Genomic DNA, 23,214 nt, shown 5'->3' with positions numbered 1-23,214 from the left:
GCCACATGTTTAGAGAAAAATACTTGTAAATCATTTATTTGATAAAGGTGTTGTATCCAGAATATTTGATGAATTTAATAATAAAAACCCAAACAGCATAACTGAAAAATAAGCAAAATATTTAAACAGGCAGTCACCAAATAAGATAAAATAATGGCTAATAAGCATATGAAAAGCTGCTCAACATTAGTCATATGGGAAATGAAAATTAAAACCACACTAAGATACTTCTTTAACTCCATTAGGATGGCTGTAATAAAAAATGTAGACAAATGTTGGTGAGAATATGGGGAAATTAAAACCCTCAAAACTTTTTTTGGTAATGGAATTTGGTACAACCACTTTGGAAAAGAGTGTGGCAGTTTTTTAAGAAGTTGACTCAGGAATTTCACACTTAGATGTCTACATTTTTTATTACAGCCATTCTAATGGAGTTGAAGTATCATATTGTGGTTTTAATTTGCATTTCCCTCATGACTAATGTTGAATTGTACATAAAGGGTAAGTGTTATGGTATGTGAATTGTATTTCAAAAGAAAAAAAAAAACACAACCCACAGTTCTTAAACATACAAGGTTTTTTCTTTTACTTTTTTCTTTTTTACAATATGGGTATGAAATGGAAGAAGCAGGGAAAAACAATAACAAAGGAGTATTTTGGTGTCTTTTTATTTACAAAGTTTATTTTTGCTAGGCAGCTATTAAGTATTAAATAAGCTAAATGTATGTTACTACTGGCATTGATATGACTGCTTTTAAAATTCCCAACCAAAATTATTTATAGTTGTAAAAAAAGAATAATACCTGTTTATTTTTGAAGTTCCTTGCTGCCCATAGCCACTTGAAGGCACTTTCTGGTAGAGCAGTTGTCTACTGGTCAAGTGAGTCTGAGGTTTTAGTCGGGGTATGATTGATTCAATATGGTTATAGTTTAGGCATAACACCTACAGAAAGAATCCATGATTACTCAGCTATTAAAATATGAATGATGCTGTATATATATCTTTGGTTTGAGGTTATCACCATCCTAAAAACTGTTAAGATGCTATGGATAAAACTTGGACTATACAACATAATTTAATATATTAGTGTTAACAATGACAAATTTTTATATCCCAAATTGTCTGGATTTGACTTTGAAAGTGTTTTTTATTATTTGACATGCTGAGAAATGACACCATTTCAGACAAAATAATGAAGACCCTAGAAAGCTGCTCAACTTTCTCAATCTGTACTCCTGACTTCTCCAAGCTTTATTTAGATGAAATAACTCTTTAGTTGGAGAGATTGTTATTTCCCTAAGTTTAAAAGGCCTTAGTAAATGTCTCAAACCTATAGGACAGGAGGCAATGAGGCTGCTTTGAGAACCACAGTGCCCTCCAACTTCGCTCATGACAGAGGCAGCTTTCCATCCCATCTCCTATTAGAGAGGAAGATTCACTGCTTATAAGACAATCACATAAAATTGAGGGGCAGGAGGAAAAGGGGACGACAGAGGATGAGATGGCTGGATGGCATCACCGACTCAATGGACGTGAGTTTGAGTGAATTTTGGGAGTTGGTGATGGACAGGGAGGCCTGGTATACTGCAATTCATGAGGTCGCAAAGAGTCGGACACGACTGAACTGAACTGAACTGAACTGAAATCACTTTGGGAAGTAATACTTTTTTTCTTGGTGAAAAATTGCTTTAGGAAAAATAATTTCTTTAATGACATGAATATACATTTTAGTCTAAAGTAAAGAAGATTACAACCTGCACTGAAAATCTTAAAAGAAGAAAAGAAAATTTGTGAGTGACTCACCTTCACATTAGGCAGATAGATTAATCCACTGAATGAGGTGAGATTATTGTTCTGTAGATTCACATTACACACATTTCTGAACTGGTCAACTGGAATCAAATCCACAGTTCTGAATTGAGACAGAGTAAATACAGTTATAACTTTAATGGGCATATTATATTGGTGAAATCTCTCACATGTAACACCAAAGCCATTTTGAAAAATTTATCTGACAAATTCTATGAAAAACAATTGCCATAATATAAAATGTATGGATCAAATGATCCGATAAATACATATTTTTGTTGGGTATATGTGTAAGAAAAATTACATAGAATTCCATTGACTTAAGAAATATGTCTATTACCACATAAACAGCACTATCATAAAAGAAACATCCAATTTCTTTATAAATTCACATACGTGCTCATGAAATCATAGTGAAGTTGATACGGTAATCCAAAAGATATTCAGTTGTAAACTGTAGAGGATATATATGAAACAGGTTATTTCTGAAATGCCAGGAAAAGGTTTGGGATGGGAAAGAAAAGGAGAAAGTAGGTAAGGTCTTTGAAAACAGTTTTCTGTGTAATTTCCTGAAAACTTTTATGGCATTCCACCTTATAAGGATGTTTTGGTAATTAGTCAGAATGCTTGATTCCTAGTTGATAGCTTTAAAACTTTTTTACCTTCATTTGAGTTATGAAGAAAAGCATAAAGCTAAATCACCTTGCTCTGATTCCTTCTTTTTAAAGATATATCAGTTTATTTCATTTCTTTTAAATTGAGGTATAGTTGATGTACAAATGTATATAAATTTCAGATGTACAACATAGTGATTCACAATTTTTAAAGATTACACTCCATTCACAGTTATTGTAAAATATTGGCTATATTCCCTTTGCTGTATAATATATTCTTGTAGCTTATTTATTTTATACAGACTATATGTAGCTCAGTCTCCTACCCCTATTTTGCTCCCGCCTTCCCTTTCCCCAATAACCACAGGTTTATTCTCTGTATCTGTGAGTCTTTTTTTTTTTTTTTTGTTATATTCACTAGTTTTATTTTTTAGATCACATACAAGTGATATCATATAGTATTTGTCTTTCTGTCTGACTTATTTCACTTAGCATGATACCCTCCACCTATGTTACTGCAAATGACACAATTCTGTTCTCTTTTGTGGCTGAGTACTATTCTATGGTACATATATATACTATATCTTATGTATTATCTGTTTATGGCCATTTAGGCTGCTTGCATATCTTGGCAATTGTAAATAATGCTGCTATGAACATAGGGGTGCATGTATTTTTTTAATTAGTATTTTTCATTTTTTTTTTCCCAGATGAATGCCTGGGAATAGAATTGCTGGGTCATATGTTAGTTCTGTAAAAATGTCAACTCAGATCTTCTGCCCATTTTTAATCAGGTTTTTTTTTTTACACTGAATTGTATGAACTGTTTATATATTTTGGGTATTAACCCCTTGTTGGTCATATAATTTGAAAATAATTTTACGCATTCAGTAGGTTGTGTTTTCATTTTGTTGATGGTTTCCTTTGCTGCACAAAAGCCTAACCACATCTTTAAATCCTCAACTCTTGTTATAATTATAACATACTTTATCCATTAGTAAGCTGCTTATTCTTTCAACATGTTTTCATTAGTTATTTCCTAAGTGCAGAAGATGTGTTTAGAAAGTCTACAAATATGAAAGACACTGTCCATGCACTCAAGAAATGGGATACAGAAAAACTAATAAAAAAAGGAAAACTGCCACAATACGATTAGGTATAACTGAATTTTAGGGAAAGAAAAACCTATTTGGGGAAGTCAGAAATGACTTCACCAGGAAGAAAGATCTTAAAATGAGACTTGGAGAATTTGGGGCATCTGTCAGGCAAGAAAGAGTTCCCGGCAGTGAAACAGCTGCAAGCAAAGGTAGAAACATGAAACAGCATTTTGTGACTGAGATTAAGGAATAGAATATTTTAGAATTTCTGGAGTATAAACAGTTATGGTGCAGTAAAGGTAATGAATGATTACAAGAGATAAAAATGGACTGGCAATGAAAGGGCCTCCCATGTCATCAAAGAGATTTAAAATTTTATTCTCTCTACAGTGGAAAGCCACTGACAGATGTTGAGAAGGGAAGTGATCTGATAAAACTTGCATTGTAGTAGGCAGTATGGATAATAGACTTGCAGGTAAGGTTATATGAGACAAAAAACAATAGTTTCTAAAATAGGTAATTCTCCAATCTAGGACAATGGCAATGACTATGGAAAGAAGGTAGAGGGAACTATGACACAAACTTAAGACACAGACTCTGGAGAATGTAGTGATCAATTAAAAATGGAGGACAAAGGAGAGAGAGATGTGGACCCTAGATTTTTGGCTTGGGCAACAACAGGAGAATGTTATTTCCTAGATGCTATCTAGGGAGCAAATATTCAAAAGAGGAGCCCAGGTTCAGGCTAAATTAGGGATTCATCATAAATTAAAACTACGGCTGAAGATATCTGCCTATGAAGAGTATAGAATAGAAAAAAGAAGAGAAAAGGATTTATTAACCATTATCATTATCTAACAATGATAACATTCATGAGAACAGCATCAGAGGAATGCTAACAGTGAAAGCCAGATAATGCTGGATTAGAATGATACAATGTGATGAGCAAACATAGTATGTTCCCATTTAAAAAACTTGGTTATAAAATAAAATAGAAATAAAAAGTCTTAGAAAGAGCTTGATGACATTTTTAATCATAATGTGTGATAATAAAAGTTATTAATGCACTTCAAAGATGGAAAAATTAATATGAGATTGTGAAGTAGGGTGGTCAATTTTCTGAATTATTGGCTATATTTGGATAAGATGTATAAATTATAAACCTTACAAAAATAATAATGACTACACATTTAATTATAATATCAAATTGCTATTGTTTAGTCATGTCTAAAACTTGGGACCTTATTGTCCTTGCAACTGCCAGGCCCCTCAGTGCATGGGACTTCCCAGGCAAGAATACTGGAGTGGGTTGCCATTTCCTACTCCAGGGGATATCCCCGACTCATGGATTGAAACCACATCTCCTGCTTGGCAAATGGATTGTTTACCACTGAGCTGCCAGGGAAGCCCTCAAATATCAAATAGCATATAATAAAATGATTGTACCTGATGGATGATGAAGTCCAATTTAGTTCTTGCATTTGGGTGAAGTTTGGGTGTCCTTGTCGTTCAGCAATCATGTCAGAAGTAAGTCTGCCACCAAACAAATCTTTTGCACACTCAGTCTCTGGTGGTTCCTGTATATGAGGATATTTAGAAAGTGATGTCCTCTCTTACAGATGATTGTGCTGTGCTTAGTCACTCAACTGTGTCCAAGTCTTTGTGACCCCCAAGGACTGTAGCCCATCAGGCTCCTCTGTCCGTGGAATGCTCTAGGCAAGAGTACTGGAATGGGTTGCCATGCCCTACTCCAGGTTTACAGATGACTAAATGTCTTTAATTCTTTGGTTCCAGGTCAAAATGGAGTGGACTCATTTCTCCATATTTCATACTAAGTACAGCCAAACCTTCTGGATATTACATATAAAATACACATAGGAGACTGAAAGGTTCAGAGAAGAAGGCAGACCAGCTAGAAACCTTGGGACCTGAGGAATAACACTGTGGTGAGTTCTCTGGTGTGTTACTCTGATAATAATAAGAAACCTTCATCTACTGTTCCTGCTTGGCCATATGGTCAGGCAGGAGAACAATGAAAACCTGACCTGTGCCATAGGGCACAGCCCTATGGAAAATGATGGGTATATTAAAGTAGGGCACGTTGATGCCCATCTGAACTCACTTTCAATTTTGGAAGGTGATTGAAATCGACAAGCAGATAGGCCCATATGTTCACTTAAGGTGGCCACCTGGGTCTATAAAATAGGTGGACATTGGGGGTCTACAGCAATGCAGAGATAGGCTGAATCTAGGCATATCCCTCTTGCACCCTCTTAGGTACAAAATGCCAATAAGCACTGTTCCGTCTGCCAGCAAAAGAGACAGAGACTGCAGATGGCTGTGTGGCAGATTTCCCTGTGGGAAGGCCCTGAACATAGCTGGCAAGTCAGACTGAGGCTGGTAGCCCTGGGGAGCTACAAATAGGTCCTGACAGGAATAGATCCTGACCCTGGACTGGGATTTGCTTATCCAGTGTAAATGCAAATGCATATAGTGGTATAAAAGAGCTGGAACTGAAGATATGACACCAATTTGGACAGTTGATGGTTATTTCTTCAGACCAAGGAACATGCTTTACAGCCTATACTGTGCAACAATGGGCAGGAAACTATCCTTTTCAGAGTAGTAGTTTGATAGAGAATTGGAGCGGGCAATTAAAACATTGGTTGTCTAAAACAGGGGGGATAGAATCATGACAGTCTGGGGTCTGGCTTACACGTCTTTCTGAGTGTGCTCACACTCAGTGAACATGAGTGGAGCTAAAAGAGTGTCCCCAGTGGATAGACGTCTGTTTTTCTGGTGGATCTGGGGGACAGGGGAAGGATGCTGATATGACTATGCACTTCTTACTAAGGAAGGATGATGCTGGTAAAATCATCATACTTTTTCTTTCCTTCTTCCTCACATCACCTCAACTTTTTTTTTCCTACCCGATGCAGTGGTCACAGAACCACACCTGTAATTATAAGTGCTAGAAATAGGGATCATTTTTAAGCAAGAAACTATGCTTTTAAACATTTTGTCAGAATTCCTACAGGCCTGATGGGGGTAAATTTTACCTTCACTCCATCTGGCAAAATTGGAATTAACAATGAATGTATCTGTATTTCCTGGTAGCAAAAACAGCCCACTTGTTTTGCACCTATTATCACCTTGCCCAATCTTAAGCGAGGTGGCCTGAGGGAAGGTATGGTAGACTAGTATTGCTGTCTGCAATCTAGACCAGCACAGTGGCCAAACCTAATGTCCCTTCCAGAGGTGGAAAAATATGGGTATAAATGGAAAGGATGGGGAAGAGAAGTTGTGGGTAAAGGAATTAATGAATACGTAATGTAATGAGGGAAATCCAGTATTATTTATATTACCTCAAAAGAGGCTAGAGCAAGAGTTGATATTGTCTCAGTTCAATTATAGCAGATGCTTGAAAGGGTGAAGCTATGTTTTCTGAGACTACTCCTGTTTTAGGAAACTGACAAACGTCTCCAATGGAAAGCTGTAAATCTGAGTAGCCTCACCCTGGGAGACATTTCCATGATTATGGACTGTATAATAACTGAATGGGATTATAGCAATATTCTAAAATCTTTTGAATTTATGATCATTTTGCTGTAAAAAGACAAGGGCATGAGCTATGATATTGTGATTTATAACAAGAAACATACATTTGGTCTTTGTCTACTGTTCCTGGCACATAGCTCCTAAAACCCTTGTAATTTCCTGTTCAGCCACTCAGTCATGTCTGGCTCTTTGCAACCCCATGGACTGCAGCATGCCAGGCTTCCCTGTCCTTCAGCATCTCCTGGAACTTGCTCAAACTCATGTCCATTGAGTTAGTGATGCCATCCAACCATCTCATCCTCTCATTTCCTTCTTCTCCTGCCTTCAATCTTTCCCAGCATCAGGGTCTTTTCCAATGAGTCAGTTCTTTGCATCAGGTGGCCAAAGCATTGAAGCTTCAGCTTCAGCATCAATCTTTCCAATGAATATTCAGGATTGATTTCCTAAAGGATTGACTGGTTTGATCTCCTTGCTGTCCAAGGGACTCTCAAGAGTCTTCTACAATACCATAGTTCAAAAGCATCAATTCTTTGGTGCTCAGGCTTCTTTATGTTCCAACTCTCACATCTGGGAATCTTTTATTATAATATTGTGGTTTTTGTTTTCGATTCCTAAAATAGCTCCAGAACCACCAGGTGAAAGGAGCGTGCTTCCATTCCTAACAAGCCTTTCAACCACACCTGAGTTTATCTTAACAAGATGACTTTTGGAAAGTCCCTGAGAATGGGGACTGGTTGCCAGGAAAATCAACCATGATTACAAAGTTGGAACTTCCAGTAACATTACCTTACATCCTGGTATGATTATATACCCATGGAGCCCTGGAGACAGAGTGAGACTTAGCTCTTCATGCTTTACCATTAAAAAGTCATGTCACTTCGAATAAGGCATTTAAATTCTCTGGAGTTCTTTGTGTTCATTCACAGAATAAAGCCTTTGGACTATGTTATTTCTAAAGTCAATGTATATTTACCTCTCAAACACTTTAGGATCATGTTGCCTTCTACCTCCTGCTACATCTACTTTTGGTGGCTTCTTTTCCTCTTTACATTTACTAAATGAAGTTATTAAAGCCTCACTTAGATTTACTTTCTCTACTCTCTTTCCTTAGTCAATGGTATATGCTTTTGGTTTTAACTAGGCAACGTTCTTTAAATTACTTCCAAATCTAAACAAATGTAAATTAAATGTCCATATCTGATGTTAGTCCTGTGTTTTCAATTGCCTGTTTGCCATCTCCAATCAGATGATTCACTATCATATAAAACTTAGTGTGTCCAACACTAATCATCTTATTCCTGAAACTACTTTTCCTCCTATAATATTTCTGTTATGATATCTCTTACTGGCATAGACTCAAGCCTTATAGACCTCTTTTATTCTTTCCTTTCCTCATCTTTCAAATTTAATTGGTTGCCAAGTTCTGTCAATTTTTCCTAGTATTTCTACCTTTCAACCCTCCATTTATAATACTATTTCCCCTTGGTTCATTTCAGTTTCTCAGTACCTCATATCTAGATTAAGCTAATAGACTCCTATTGGTTTTTTTGTCCATTGCTCTAAACACTGCTGTTAAATTTCCTAATATATAATTTTGAATTATGTTATTCCCCTACTCAAAAACTTCAATGCCTTACCATTACCTATCAATTAAAGTCTAGGTTATTCAGACTAATCTTCATGTCCCATTATCAATTCATATATTCTACCTCATCCTACAAAAATTTTGTGGAGCTTACAGGAGGAACATATAATTAAATAGTAAAATAGCAGAGATTGTGAATGATGTAAGTTAGAAGAGATCAAGTGTTGGGATAGGGAGAGAGACCTTAAGTCCTACAGGGTTTCTGTTACTGAACCACAAATTTGGCTCTGAGGTTTAAGGTAGTCAAAGTGAAAAAGAAAATAGTTAAATAGTTAAATAATTTAATAGTTAAATAATACTCATTGTCAGCGAGGAGAGCATAACTTTTCTTCAGGGGGAAATGTTTTTCCTACACTTACTTCCAAAAGCACTTTCCGAGGTGGCCCTTCAATTGAGGGCACAGAGTGATGGGAAGGATAATATTCTCAACACCACCCTGGTGCACGTGCAGTACTAGCTTCATATGCCTGTTTTAAAAACAACCCTTAGTGAAAACCAACACCTGAAAAAAACCCAGTATGCAACATGCTAGAGAACTGTTCATGTTTGGGGGAGAATAGTTTTGATTCTTCATTCTGAGGAGGGTCTTGAAAAAAGCAAGGTTAGAATTAGTAATCTTATCAGAGTACCTCAAAGTCCCAAATAATCATAAACTATCTCTCAATTTTCTAGAAACTTGAAGTTTTATTGTCTGACAGGTGCTAGGCAGTGTTACACAGGGAACTTTCTATTCTCCACACATTTGTTGTGCATGTATTTATTTTTTTACATGGAAATCAGAAGCCTTGAATGAATCTGCTTGTTACAGAATTCAGGTTTCCAAATATTGCTTTCATAGTCAATCCTATGTTCTGTGTTATTTTTTAACACAGTAAAAAAAGTTATTTTTTACTAGTACAGTTTACTAGTAATGTTGACATACCATTCGTTGGTTCAAATATGTTTTTCTTAAATCTTAACTGTATTTTTCCAGGTAACAGGAAGCAGTTTTTAGGCCCAAGAAGATGGTAGGGCTCCAGGGCAGTTCTTCTATCCTGTCTCATAAAATTGTGCTCTTTGTTTGTTACGCATTGGATTCAGTAGGTGTAAATGTAAGCCGTATCTTCCCTTCTGTGCCACCTCATTTAGACAATTAAAAACTGGCCAAAGGAGAAAAAATTAAAACCCAGATCTAAAATGTGCTTTGGGGATCCAGATTTTAATAAGCATAGTAAGTTTACATACTAGTGATTAAGCAACATTCAAAATGACTATGACTTATGGATATATATTAATATGCAGTTTGGACCAAATGCTATGAGTCAACAAAAAACTTACAATTGAGATTCCATCCAAAGCTTTCAGTTCTGGAAGATGAAATATTACAAACAACCGGTAGTTTTCTTGATTCCACACAATAATGTTTCCATACATGTCTAGAATAACCAGGTTGCATAAACCCTGCATAATAAAAATGCATTTAATGCGATATACATATATACTCACTCTGTTTTTTTCCCCTTAAGAGTTTAATCAGCCTTGAATTTTAATATTTGAATTACTCTATCATTCCATAGTGATTTGAGATCTTTGGAGTGTACTATTTACAGTACACTTTCAGACTATTAAAGTATAATTTTGTGCAGTATTTCAGTGGTCTATACTATATGATCAGAATCACTTTTTGGATACTGGTGCTAAATATATTACCCATGATAAAGACTCATAAAGAACTTAGCAAAGTTTAAAACATACGCTATGTTTATGGAATAACAGTCTATTAAATAGTACATGGCTATTATGCAGTATATGACTTCCCTGGTGGCTCAGACGGTAAAGCATCTTGCTTACAATGTGGGAGACCTGGGTTCGATCCCTGGGTCAGGAAGATCCTCTGGAGAAGGAAATGGCAACCCACTCCAGTACTCTTGCCTGGAAAATCCCATGGATGGAGGAGCCTGGTAGGCTACAGTCCACGGGGTCGCAAAGAGTTGGATATGACTGAGCAACTTCACTTATTTACTTACTTATTATGTAGTATACAAATATGGGCTTCCCAGGTGGCTCAGTGGTAAAAGAATCCACCTGCCAATGCAGGAGGCAAGGGAGATGCCAGTTCGATCCCTGGGTGGGAAAGATCCTCCGGAGGAGGAAATGGCAACCCACTCTGGCATTCTTGCCTGGAAAATCCCATGGACAGAGGAGTCTGGTGTGCTACAGTCCATGGGGTCTCAAAGAACTGGACATGACTGAGCACATACATAAGCACATATACAAATATAATAGTGAAATGAAGCAATGAAAAACACAGTCTTCTGATGAGGGATAAAACTGAAGTGCTTCTGCCTGGTAAGGGAGTAGCAGACTTCAATGTGCTTCCTTATTAGATATTTTGATGTGCCTTTGTTGTGAAGGAAGGGCCCTGACTTTTTTACCCTGAGGGGGTAAAACTACTTACTCTGTGTCTATAATGTATTTATGTAGCTATTGTTGATTAGGTTGACTCTACAGCTCTAGAAGTAGTTGTATTGGGGGAATATGATGAGGATAAGTTTGCAAGCAAGAAAAGATAGGAAATGGATGTAAGTTTTTTGGTAGGAGATAAAGTCCTAGCAATGTGGTATCAGCAAAAGGAGAGAGGCCATTGGGAGTCTCAGTGGTAGGAAATGACCTTTGAACTTTAGAAACTATGAAGTCCCACATTACATTTGAAGTAAATCCCTATTCTTTGTTGTAGTAAACTTCCATTTTATTAAAACCTCCAGTAAAACCTGTTATACAGAAGCCTCAATATAAGAGGTTTCCTGGGGAGAATTAAAGAAAGCAAAACTGGGCAAAGCAGACATTACTTTGCAAACAAAGGTCCGTCTAGTCAAGGCTATGGTTTTTCCAGTAGTCGTGTATGGATGTGAGAGTTGGACTGTGAAGAACGCTGAGCGCTGAAGAATTGATGCTTTTGAACTGTGGTGTTGGAGAAGACCCTTGGACTTCAAGGAGATCCAACCAGTCCATTCTAAAGGAGATCAGTCCTGGGTGTTCTTTGGAAGGACTGATGCTAAAGCTGAAACTCCAGTACTTTGGCCACCTCATGAGAAGAGTTGACTCATTGGAAAAGACTCTGATGCTGGGAGGGATTGGGGGAGGAGGAGAAGGGGACAACAGAGGATGAGATGGCTGGATGTCATCACCGACTGGATGGATGTGAGTCTGGGTGAACTCCAGGAGTTGGTGATGGACAGGGAGGCCTGGCGTGCTGCGATTCATGGGGTCGCAAAGAGTCAGACACGACTGAGCAACTAAACTGAACTGAACTGACCAGAGAGGGTAGAAGCCATAAGTGAGAACCAGAAAGTAGTGAAAGATAATCAAGAACTGCTCTGAGAAGAGGAACTGTTAATGAATCTTATCCCCCAATCAGGTTAGGCGATCCTTGGAAATACTTAAGGAAGGCACAGTTAGAAGGAATGGAGATTGGGTTATTTTATTTGAGGACTAAAATATATTTCTGTGAAGCTATCAACCTGGGGACACTATCAACTATGGTTACACACTCGCATGTTTGTATGTGTACATAAATTGAATGCAGATACGTTTTAACAAACCTTGTTTTTCCTAATTTTTATTTTCTTCTTTACATTATTCTGTATTTTCCAAATTCTATATAGTGAGCATGTATTACTTTCATAGTATAAATAAATAAAATTTTTAGAAAAATAAAAATATTAGTGCCCCCAGATAGTCACCTTTAAATTGTAGATCTCCTGATTGAGAGCAATATAGTTATTGCTTACGTATAATTCAATTAGTGTAAAAGCTTTTTGTAGACCACTCAGTGAAGTGATTCTGTTGTTCTCAAGAGAAAGGGAATGCAGATGAAGCATGTTATCAAAAATATGCTTTTCCAAACCAGTGAGGAGATTATTATTTATGCTGAGGCGGGTTAATTTAGTCAGCTTGGAAATGCCTAGAAAAATAAGCAAATTCAAAAAAAGATTCAGACAGCACTGAAAGGTTAATTTAAAAAAAAAATAAGCTGCTGGTTGTTTTACTGTTTCTCTTTTTCTAAGTTCAAGTTACTTGACAGATTTTATAGTATTGATCATCACTGTTTTTCCTTTTGTTAAAGAAGAATATAATGTGCATTAAGTCCCAACTAATATATTAAATTCTAATTTTGGATTTCTAAGTAGACTCATTTTTCTTAGATGTTAAAGGAAAGCACTGTGTAGGAATATTGAATTAAGCTTTCAAATAACCTTTTAATGATGTAATTAATTAAGGTTTTCATCATCACAATAATATAAAGCTCTACACAAAGCTTCAAGTATTCACCCACCCCTTCAAGTATTCATCCACCTGTACTGTAAAACATTAAGGGTAAGGAACTAGAATACAATGCTCTGGAAAGTATTCCTTACTTTGGCATCATTCGTAGTAAAAAAAAGAACTCTAATTCTACCTTTTTATGTTTAGAAGTACTTTAAGACAGAAATGTTACCTCTCACTACAATCTAATCCCTATGTATTAACACAATATATACTGTAGACACTTTGTAACTGTGGATAGGGTGATGCAGTTGAAAGACAAGAACTCTGGAGTCAGAGTTGATTTCAAGTGTAACACTACTAGATTTAGGACCATAGGTAAATTATGTAGAATTGTGTAAACTCTGAGCCTAATTTTCCTCATCCATGAAATAAATATACCTAAATCTACTTCTAAGGGCTATGGAATTAAATAGAGTGATATTTGAAAAGTATCAGTTCTAACTATTGCCAAATAAATAATGAATACTCAATAAATTTTATTCATGTTCCTCTCTCACATCAGCCTTCATCATGGGACTATGAAATGCTGAAAGTAAATCAATCTGGGGCCAGTTAGGATGTACTATCAAGGCAAAAATCCTCAAATTGGATATTAGGCCTATCTGTGTTTGGGAAAAAAAAAAAGATAAATATCTGTTAAAGTTTAGTAGGGTAGCTTGCCGGGAGCCAGTGTGAGGAACTCCGCCTGTGGCAAAGGTCATGAGGAAGGAGGCTCGGCATACGCAAAGGCAGGATCGAGCCTCAGGAGTCCCCCTGGAAATTCTCAAGCATCTACCCCCAAAACCAGAGTCTGCCTACTTTACTGCTTTGTGCTCTCACCTACACCTCTGACTTTACGAGGGGCTGTCCTGGGCGGGACAAGAATGTTTTAGTTCACAACCGTGAGAGGCATGAGATGTTCTAAACTGTCTGAACACAGATTCCTTTGAGCAGTTAAAAGATTGATTAGAAATTGTATTGGTGAAGGGTTTTTCATGTGTTGGGCCAATGTTTGCTGCTAAGTTTCCATATCCCTTACCTGCTGTGTCCCTGGCAGTGTATTGATTAATATAATTGGTGTAAGTAGTAGCTTTAATGTTTGTAACCTTGGACCCTTGAGTTAATTCTTTTTCTTGTTATAGCCCACCACACCTTTGCCCTATAGGAATGCAACTTTAATGCTTTTGGAGGGTGGCACCTGACTAATCACCTTGAGAGAAAAATAAGTTTTCTGAAGAAAGGGTCTTAAAATGTTAACAGGCCTCCGGGCCAGAAGATGATGCAAATCACCTAAACTTTTGCATATGATAAGTCTGCAGGAAGAAAGCCTGGCTTACTGCATGACTCCACCACTTCCCCCATTATCCTCTATGCATAACTTAAGGTATAAAAACTACTTTGGAAAATAAAGTATGGGCCTTGTTCACCAAAGCTTGGTCTCCCCATGTCATTCTTTCTCTCACCTTCTGGCTGAATTATTCAGCCTCTTTTCTCCACTGAATTTCCTCACTGAGCTATCCTTATTTAACCACTCTTTATATCCTTAATTAACGTTTAATTAAGCAATTGTTTCCTGATCCTCGCCAACGCCATCCCCGCTTCGAATTCCCTGGATCCACCGGGGCTGGACCCCGGCAGTAGCTATCTTTGAAAAGTGGGTATAGGGAAAAGACAGGTTGAAGGATTCTTCTTTTCAATAAGCATATGCAGGGGAATAAAAAGGAAATGGGTTCTCAGCTGTATATACAAAGCAAAATTCGCACCCTATTGTATGGGAATGGAAGGCTAGTGATGGTTCTAAACACAGATGCCTGAGCTAAACCTCTCTACACTCTCACTCAGCTGAAATCTATAGAAGAGAGGCCTGTGAATCTGTACATATATTTGATTAGTGGTGATTGCAGCCATGAAATTAAAAGATGCTTACTCCTTGGAAGGAAAGTTATGACCAACCTAGATAGCATATTCAATAGCAGAGACATTACTTTGCCAACAAAGGTCCATCTAGTCAAGGCTGTGGTTTTTCCTGTGGTCATGTATGGATGTGAGAGTTGGACTGTGAAGAAGGCTGAGCGCCGAAGAATTGATGCTTTTGAACTGTGATGTTGGAGAAGACTCTTGAGAGTCCCTTGAACTGCAAGGAGATCCAACCAGTCCATTCTGAAGGAGATCAGCCCTGTGATTTCTTTGGAAGGAATGATGCTAAAGCTGAAACTCCAGTACTTTGGCCACCTCATGAGAAGAGTTGACTCACTGGAAAAGACTCTGATGCTGGGAGGGATTGAGGGCAGGAGGAGAAGGGGACAACAGAGGATGAGATGGCTGGATGGCATCACCAACTGGATGGAGGTGGAGTTTGGGTGGACTCCAGGAGTTGGTGATGGACAGGGAGGCCTGGCGTGCTTCAATTCATGGGGTCACAAAGAGTCAGACATGACTGAGTGACTGAACTGAACTGAACTAAGTGATTCTTATGATCAAGCACTTTTTTTATAAACTACTGTTAATCACCATTAAAATAAAGTATAACAAATGTTAAACATTCTATTTTAAAGATAATTAACACTTGTTTTGCATATGTAATTTTTTTAAGTAAAAATTTCTATTTTATGAAAAAGGTAGTACACACACACATGCTAAAAACAATTCAAAAACAAATAAATTAAGCCCCTTTCCCAGGCTTTGGTTTTCAATTTTTACCTTCTCTCAATGACAACCCTGTTACCAAAATGCACATGCAGAAATATTCTATACCTAGATAAGTATGCTGATGTGTGTGTGTGTGTGTGTGTGTGTGTGTATGGCTACTTATCTTTTTCAAAAGTATGCCTCATTCATTCATTTATTAATATATATGCAATGGTATAGATCTTGACTACTGCCTAGTTTGTTACATGCTAAGTTTGGTAAGAGATGGTAAACACTGGTTCAGAGATGGGAGGGAAGGCAGAGGAAATGAAAGTCAGCTGGTTGGGTGCATTATATATAGTAACTAACCACAGATCCCACTAAGAGGTGTTTAGAATACTCTGGGCTTAAGAGATGGTAAACACTGGTTCAGAGATGGGTGGGAAGGCAGAGGAAATGAAAGTCCACTGGCACTAAGAACCTGCCTGCCAATGCAGGAGACGTGAGAGATACAGGTTTTAACCCTGGGTCAGGAGAATCCCCTGTAGGAGGGAAGGCATGACAACCCACTCTGGTATTCTTGCCTGGAGAATCCCAAGGACAGAGGAGCCTGTCGGGCTACAGTTCATAGGGTCACAAAAAGTTGGACACTGCTGAAGTGACTTAGAATATTCTACTCCAAACCTTCTTGGGACTTCTTGGAAGATCTTCCTCTTCAGAAATTCCTTTATTAGTGTTACTCACTTTTTATTCTTCTTAATTAGACATTCATATTTTAAGACTCTAGGATTATCTAACATCTTACCTTCTATCTTTGAGATGCAGTTTCCATCTAATGTGAGCTCTTCCAAGTTAACACAAGATTCCAAGCCTTCCATTTTAGTGAGATTATTGTTGCTGAATGAAGCCCATTTCAAATTTTCCAGTTTTTCTAAATTTGTGATTTCAAAAAGATGTTGCCCATCTAAATTTAAGGCAGTTATCTGTAGAATGATTCACTTTATATGTTATTTCTGAATCATATCAAAATTCACTGTTATAAAAAGGCTAATGAAATAATTCAAATGTGGTAACATCAAAAAAAATTTCCTTTAGGAACTAAAGACATGGCAAAGCTCTTAATTTACATAAAAGTAAAATTTTGATTACTTTTTGAGATTATAACTCAAAGAGGGACTTAGATGGTTTTATAGAAACTGAGCTGTGCCAGTCAGCTTCCCAGTAGTGAAGGACTTGGCTCAGCTGCTGAGAGTGCTATTGGCAGAAAGCCTTCAACTGTCAGTCCCTTCAGGGACAGCATCAGCTGCAGAGAGCAGCCTTGCTCAAGGTCATGCCCCTTCCCAGGTTGGCACCTACCCAATGATGAAGGAAAAGAAGGGCCTGGCCTTCTCAGCCCAACTTAGGACAGATTTAAAGGGCCATTGCTATTCCAGAACTGCCCACAGGGTCAGCTAAGACTATAACTGAGCCAGCATCACAGCTAAATATCTCTGTATCCTGTAATAAAATCAATGGCACTAATATCTTCCATTTTCAAGGGTCAGATTCTCTTAACTCAGTTTCTACCTTTGGCAAGAGGTTACATGCTGCTTTATGAAGAAGCTGTGGATGTTCCATAACATTTTTCCTTAGCTTTGGGTGAATTCTGACTAGTTCCCCTATTCCCTTGCCAGGATTCCTGATTCTTTTTATCTTACCATCCAAACTTTTGACTTGGTCTCTGGCTCTGAGCTTTAAAGTCCTCTTGTTTATTACCCATTGGTTTTGTAGTGTACCTTAATCCTAAATTCCTGTGCTAGAGTGACCACTGTTGAGGTCTCAGTTCAGTTCAGTCACTCAGTCGTGTCTGACTTTTTGTGACCCCACGGACTGCAGCATGCCAGGCTTCCCTGTCCATCATCAACTCCCAGAGCTTGCTCAAACTCATGTCCATCACATCAGTGATGCCATCCAACCATCTCAGCCTCTGTTATCCCCTTCTCCTCCTGCCTTCAATCTTTCCCAGCTTCAGGGTCTTTTCTAACGAGTCAGTTCTTTGCATTAAGTGGCCAAAGTATTGGACTTTCAGCTTCAGTATCAGTCCTTCCAAAGAATATTCAGGACTGATTTCCTTTAGGACTGACTGGTTGGATCTCCTTGCAGTCCAAGGGACCCTCAAGAGTCTTCTCCAACACCACACTTCAAAAGCATCAATTCTTCAGTGCTCAGCTTTCTTTACAGTCCAACTCTCACATCCATACATGACTACTGGAAAAACCATAGTTTGACTAGATAGACCTTTGTCGGCAAAGTGATTTCTCTGTTTTTTAATATGCTTTCTAGGTTGGTCATAGCTTTTCTTCCAAGGAGTAAGAGTCTTTTAATTTCATGGCTGCAGTCACCATCTGCAGCGATTTTGGAGCCCAAGAAAATAAAATCTTTTACTGTTTCCATTGTTTCCCCATCTATTTGCCATGAAGTGATGGGACCAGATGCCATGATCTTAGTTTTTTTAATGTTGAGTTTTAAGCCATCTTTTTCACTCTCCTCTTTCACTTTCATCAAGAGGTTCTTTAGTTCCTTCCTCTTTGCTTTCTGCCATAAGGGTGGTGTCTTCTACATATCTGAGGTTATTGATATTTCTCCTGGCAATCTTGATTCCAACTTGTTCTTCATTCAGCCCGGCATTTCACATGATGCACTCTGCATACAAATTAAATTACAGCCTCGATGTACTCCTTTCCCAGTTTGGAATCAGTTGGTTGTTCCATATCCAGTTCTAACTGTTGCTTCTTGACCTGCATACAGATTTCTCAAGAGTCAGGTCAGGTGGTCTGGTATTCCCATCTCTTTAAGAATTTTTCACAGTTTGTTGTGATCTACACAGTCAAAGGCTTTGGCATAGTCAATAAAGCAAAAGTAGATGTTTTCCTTGGACTTTCTAGCTTTTTCTATGACCCAATGGATGTTGGCAGAGATCGAATTCGATCTCTTCCTCTGCCTTTTCCAAATCCAGTTGAACATCTGGAACACTGAGGTCTAGCCCTGATGTCTAGCCCTGTGACACAGCTAGTCACAACTTGACTTCTCTTTCAATTTTAATTTGTCTCTCCCAGTTTTCTGCCCATTACCTATCTGTACCCTCTTTATGACATAAAGGGCAAAGCTGACTAAAATCAACTGAACTTAAGATATTTACATTAAGTTTAATAGAATTGCTTTTACCTTCAAGTACCAATTTCCACTCATATGTGAATGTGGTCCTAACTTTGAAGTCTGTGTCAGAATTTTGGCAGAAGGCCATATGCTGAGAATCCGTGGTCTCTCTTCTTTAGTACTAGAATGCCGTAAGAGAGAGAACTAATAAGACAAAAAAACACATGATGAATAAGGAAATATTATGTAAAGGTCCATTTATATATAGTTAAAAGAACTGTCTCTTAGATGGCTGGCCCAATGAATAAAATATGACATTTTCTATGTCTTACAGTGTTTTCAGTAACTTGATGTACTTTAAATCATATATCTCGCTCATTTTTTATCAGTTATTTAACCATAATAAAATAATATTTATAAAACTGTGAAATGATTATTATAATACAAACACCATGTAATTCATCCATGGAGCCAGTTTAAGAGCTAGAATATTCCTACTACCCTAGAAGCTCCCTGTGTGTCCCATCCTAATCTTTTTTCTCTGCTGCTCAGAAGCCATCACTCATCTCAAGTGAATCAATCAATTCTCTTATGAAGCAATCAAATAATCTCAAAATTTGTATCTACCATTACTTGTTTTCTTTATAGACCTATGTTTATATCCATAAATAAAATATTAGTCTTACACATATTTGAACTTTGTGAAAATTTAATAATATTTGTATTCTTCTGTAACTTGTTTTGCTCAACATTGTATCTATGAGATTCTGTAGCTGTAGTTTATTCATATGTCATTGTTATATAGTATTTCCTTATCAAAGTCAATGAACACTGAGCTGATTTCAGGGTTTTTTGCTATCATAAACACTGCTGTTATGAATATTCTTGTGCATGACTCTTGGTACACATATGCAAGAGTATCTTTGGAGTATATAATTTGCTGGGTTTAGGGTATGTATATATTCAGCTTTACTAGATAGGGTCAATTTGTTTTCCAAAGTGGTTACACCAGTTGTAATAACTTTTACTTCAAATCTTTGCTAAAACTTGGTATTGTCAAGAGTTTTTTTTTTCCCCAATAGTGGCCATAAATTGGTAGATCATTAAAGTTTTAATGTTTATTTTCTTGAGTATTAATATGGTAGAGCATCTTTTCCTAAGTTGTTTGGCTGTTTTGATTTCCTCTCTAGTGAAGTGTCTGTTTAAATCTTTTGCTCATTTTTCTGTTTCATTGGTTGTCTTTTTCCTAATACATTTTGGATATATAAAGAATTGTGTAATTTTGTCTAATTTTATCTACTTTTGTCAATTAGATATGTTGCAAATTTCTTTTCCCAGTATATAGCTTGTCTTTTGACTTTCTACCCTTTGAGGATTAGATGTATTAATTTTAAGATAGACGAATCCAATCTTTTATAGTTTATGCTCTTTATTTCTTACATAATAAATTCTTCCCTAATTCAAGGTTATAATGATAATTTCTGATCTTTTCTTTTAAAATATTTTGGTTTTGCTTTTTGCAGTGAAACCTTAATGCACTTATCCCATTACCTGCGGGGAGCGAGCTCCGCCCCTGGCAAAGGTCATGAGGAAGGAGGCTTGGCATATGCAAAGGCGGGATCAAGCCTCAGGAGTCTCCCTGGAAATTCTCGAGCAATCTACCCCCAAAACCAGAGTCTGCCTACTTTCTACTTTGTGCTTTCACCTGTCCCCCACTACCTCTCTCTGAAAAAGAGTTAGCTTACAGCTCCAGTTAATAATTCCTGGGTATGACAGTGTTTCAACCTACAAACTCCCTTGGAAGTCCTCTAGCCTGCCTGAATAGGTTTTTCCGGCCACATGTGATTGCTCAGAGCCTCCAAACTGTGAGAGGCATGAGATGTTCTAAACTGTCTAAATACAGATTCCTTTGAGCAGTCAAAAGATTGATTAGAAATTGTATTGGTGAAGGGATTTTCACTTGTTGGGCCAATATTTGGGGCTAAGTCTCCATATCCCTTACCTGCTGTGTCCCTGGCAGTGTATTGATTAATATAATTGGTGTAAATAGTAGGTTTAATGTTTGTAACCTGGGACCCTTGAGTTAATTCTTTTTCTTGTTATAGCCCACCACACCTTTGCTCTGTAGGAATGCAACTTTAATACTTTTTGGAGGCTGGCGCCTGACTTTAGAATAATCACCTTTAGAGGAAAAGGCCTCCAGGCCAGAAGATGATGCAAATCACCTAAACTTTTGCATATGATAAGTTTGCAGGAAGAAAGCCTGGCTTACTGCATGACTCTACCCCTTCCCCCATTATCCTCTATGCATAACTTAAGGTATAAAAACTACTTTGGAAAATAAAGTGCGGGCCTTGTTCACCGAAACTTGGTCTCACCATGTCGTTCTTTCTCTTACCTTCTGGCTGAATTATTCAGCCTCTTTTCTCCACTGAATTTCCTCACTGAGCTATCCTTATTCTATTACTCTTTATATCCTTAATTAACGTTTAATTAAGCAGTTGTTTCCTGATCCTCGCCAACGCCGTCCCCACTTCGAATTCCCTGGATCCACTGGGGCTGGACCCCGGCAATTACCTTTTATTGACTAGACTCCCTAATCTATATGGTCAGCTCTGTGATTTATCACTTTTTCATGTATATGTGGGTCTACACTGGGTCTTTATATTCTGTTGTGTTGGTCTATTTGTCTAACTCTGCCAAATCCACACTGTCTTACAGGATTTTAGCAAGTTTTGATTTCTGGTAGGGTAAATCCCCAAGTCTTCTTTAGGAGTCAATGATATTTTGATCAACAAAAAAGTTTCTTTCCTTCACTTTAAACAGATCCAAAATTAAACATTACATTAAGGAATTAACATTCAAATATTCTACAGAAAGTAAATACCTAGATAACTAGAGTGGAGATATTAAGGATATTGAAGCAACTTTAGTTAAAGTAGCATTCTTAATCTGGATAATATAGGTACTTCCCCTTCCCCAAGTTAATAGGTTTTGTTTTTTTTCAGCCAGACACATATAATATCAATACTAGGTAAATAAGTCACTAAATTCTTTCTCAAGGTCTCTAGGCTTACCTTATCCACAGAAAGTTGCTTATTTTCATGTAGGCTCTAGAAAGGACTCTGGTGAGTTCAGGTTGACTAGGAAAAAAACAGTTACCCTAGAGGTATTTTTGAGGTAGTGTCCAGGGATGAGAATCCATAAAACCACTTGGTATTTAAATAGGATACATTTAAGCAGAAAAAAAATTTTCAAGTGATATGATTGTTATAGATGAACTTTTTCATTAGCATGCTAAGAGAGAATACAAAATCTCAATAATGAAATAAGAGTATAGGAAATATTATTTGTATATTCTAAATAGAACAAGAAATATTAAACAGTAAAAGCCAACCTGAGTAATCTTTGTTCCAGAAATAAATTTCATAGCTGCTGTTGCTTCTTCTTCAGAAATGAGGACTCCATCTAAATGAGTAAGAGTCTTTAATCTGCCAATAACACTCAGCCTTAATGTGGCTGGCTTGGGAAAAATAATAAAAGTTAATTTTTACAAAATATTACATAGTGTTATGACATGGAAAGGAGTTTTTCTTCATTCCTTCCCACATAATTCAAATTATGCACCTCCTACTTTATTATATATGTCTAAAAATAAAGGCCTAACTTAATTCTTTAAATAATAGTTGATATTAAATTATATTTAAGAATTAATCTGTTTTGTTTGAAGCTGGATACTTCTACTGTTGTGAAGGGAGGAAATCCCACTAGTTGTTGAAAAGTGACAGTGATGAAAAGTGTTCAAAAAACTGCAGTGCCTCTGTTTATCTAGATCAGCAGTTAGCTACTCAGCCAATTGGGTGAGCCAATACAGATCTTCAGCTCTTGACATTTAATTTGGCAGCATGGCTATAGCTCTACTATGATCAATCAGGAAGTCTGATTTGGCAAAAGAAAAATATGCTTCAATTTTATGGAGTGAAAAAGGAGAAATACAACAGTATAAACATAGTAATATGGCTAATGTAATAGAAACAATCATGCTTTTAGTCTCTTTTTGAAATGTTGAACACGGTCTATATATATTTTTGAAAAGCAAGAAAAGATGCATTCTTTAAATTATAAACTTGGGGCTTATTTTAAATACTTGGAGATACTCTTCAATATAATCATTGAATATCGAAATTTCTTAGCATGAATCTACATATGTTTGTGATGAGAAAAAACAGTGCTCAAATTTCCTTTAATAACAGAACATATATAAGACTTTATAATTTAGGTTTATTGGAGAATGTGACAAATTTGTTCCCCCTTTAATAGTATGTTTCTCTCACAGTATAGTATTCTATTATTCTTGGTTCCTATACCTCACTACAGTAGGATTCTAGCACACTGAGCTATATATACTACGTTATAAAATTTGAAAACTAAAGATTTTCA

General features: G+C 37.0%; 1 protein-coding gene across 2 annotated transcripts in view; it reads right to left on the bottom strand.

Moving 5' to 3' along the window:
* The window catches only part of LRRC9 (leucine rich repeat containing 9), a 114,755-nt gene that overhangs the window by 27,834 nt on the left and 63,707 nt on the right, over positions 1-23,214 (bottom strand). For both annotated transcript variants that reach the window (XM_061429042.1, XM_061429043.1), the window contains exons 19-26: positions 22,172-22,297; positions 18,844-18,978; positions 16,445-16,622; positions 12,447-12,667; positions 10,042-10,164; positions 4,968-5,098; positions 1,805-1,913; positions 804-943 (exon numbers count right to left, since the gene is read on the bottom strand). In XM_061429042.1, the coding sequence (XP_061285026.1) occupies positions 804-943; positions 1,805-1,913; positions 4,968-5,098; positions 10,042-10,164; positions 12,447-12,667; positions 16,445-16,622; positions 18,844-18,978; positions 22,172-22,297 (1,163 nt within the window). The remainder of the gene's footprint in view (positions 1-803; positions 944-1,804; positions 1,914-4,967; positions 5,099-10,041; positions 10,165-12,446; positions 12,668-16,444; positions 16,623-18,843; positions 18,979-22,171; positions 22,298-23,214) is intronic.

This window comes from Bos javanicus, chromosome 10 (genome assembly GCF_032452875.1).
Source record: "Bos javanicus breed banteng chromosome 10, ARS-OSU_banteng_1.0, whole genome shotgun sequence".
Lineage (NCBI taxonomy): Eukaryota > Metazoa > Chordata > Mammalia > Artiodactyla > Bovidae > Bos > Bos javanicus.
This window is presented reverse-complemented; position numbering and strand designations above follow the sequence as displayed.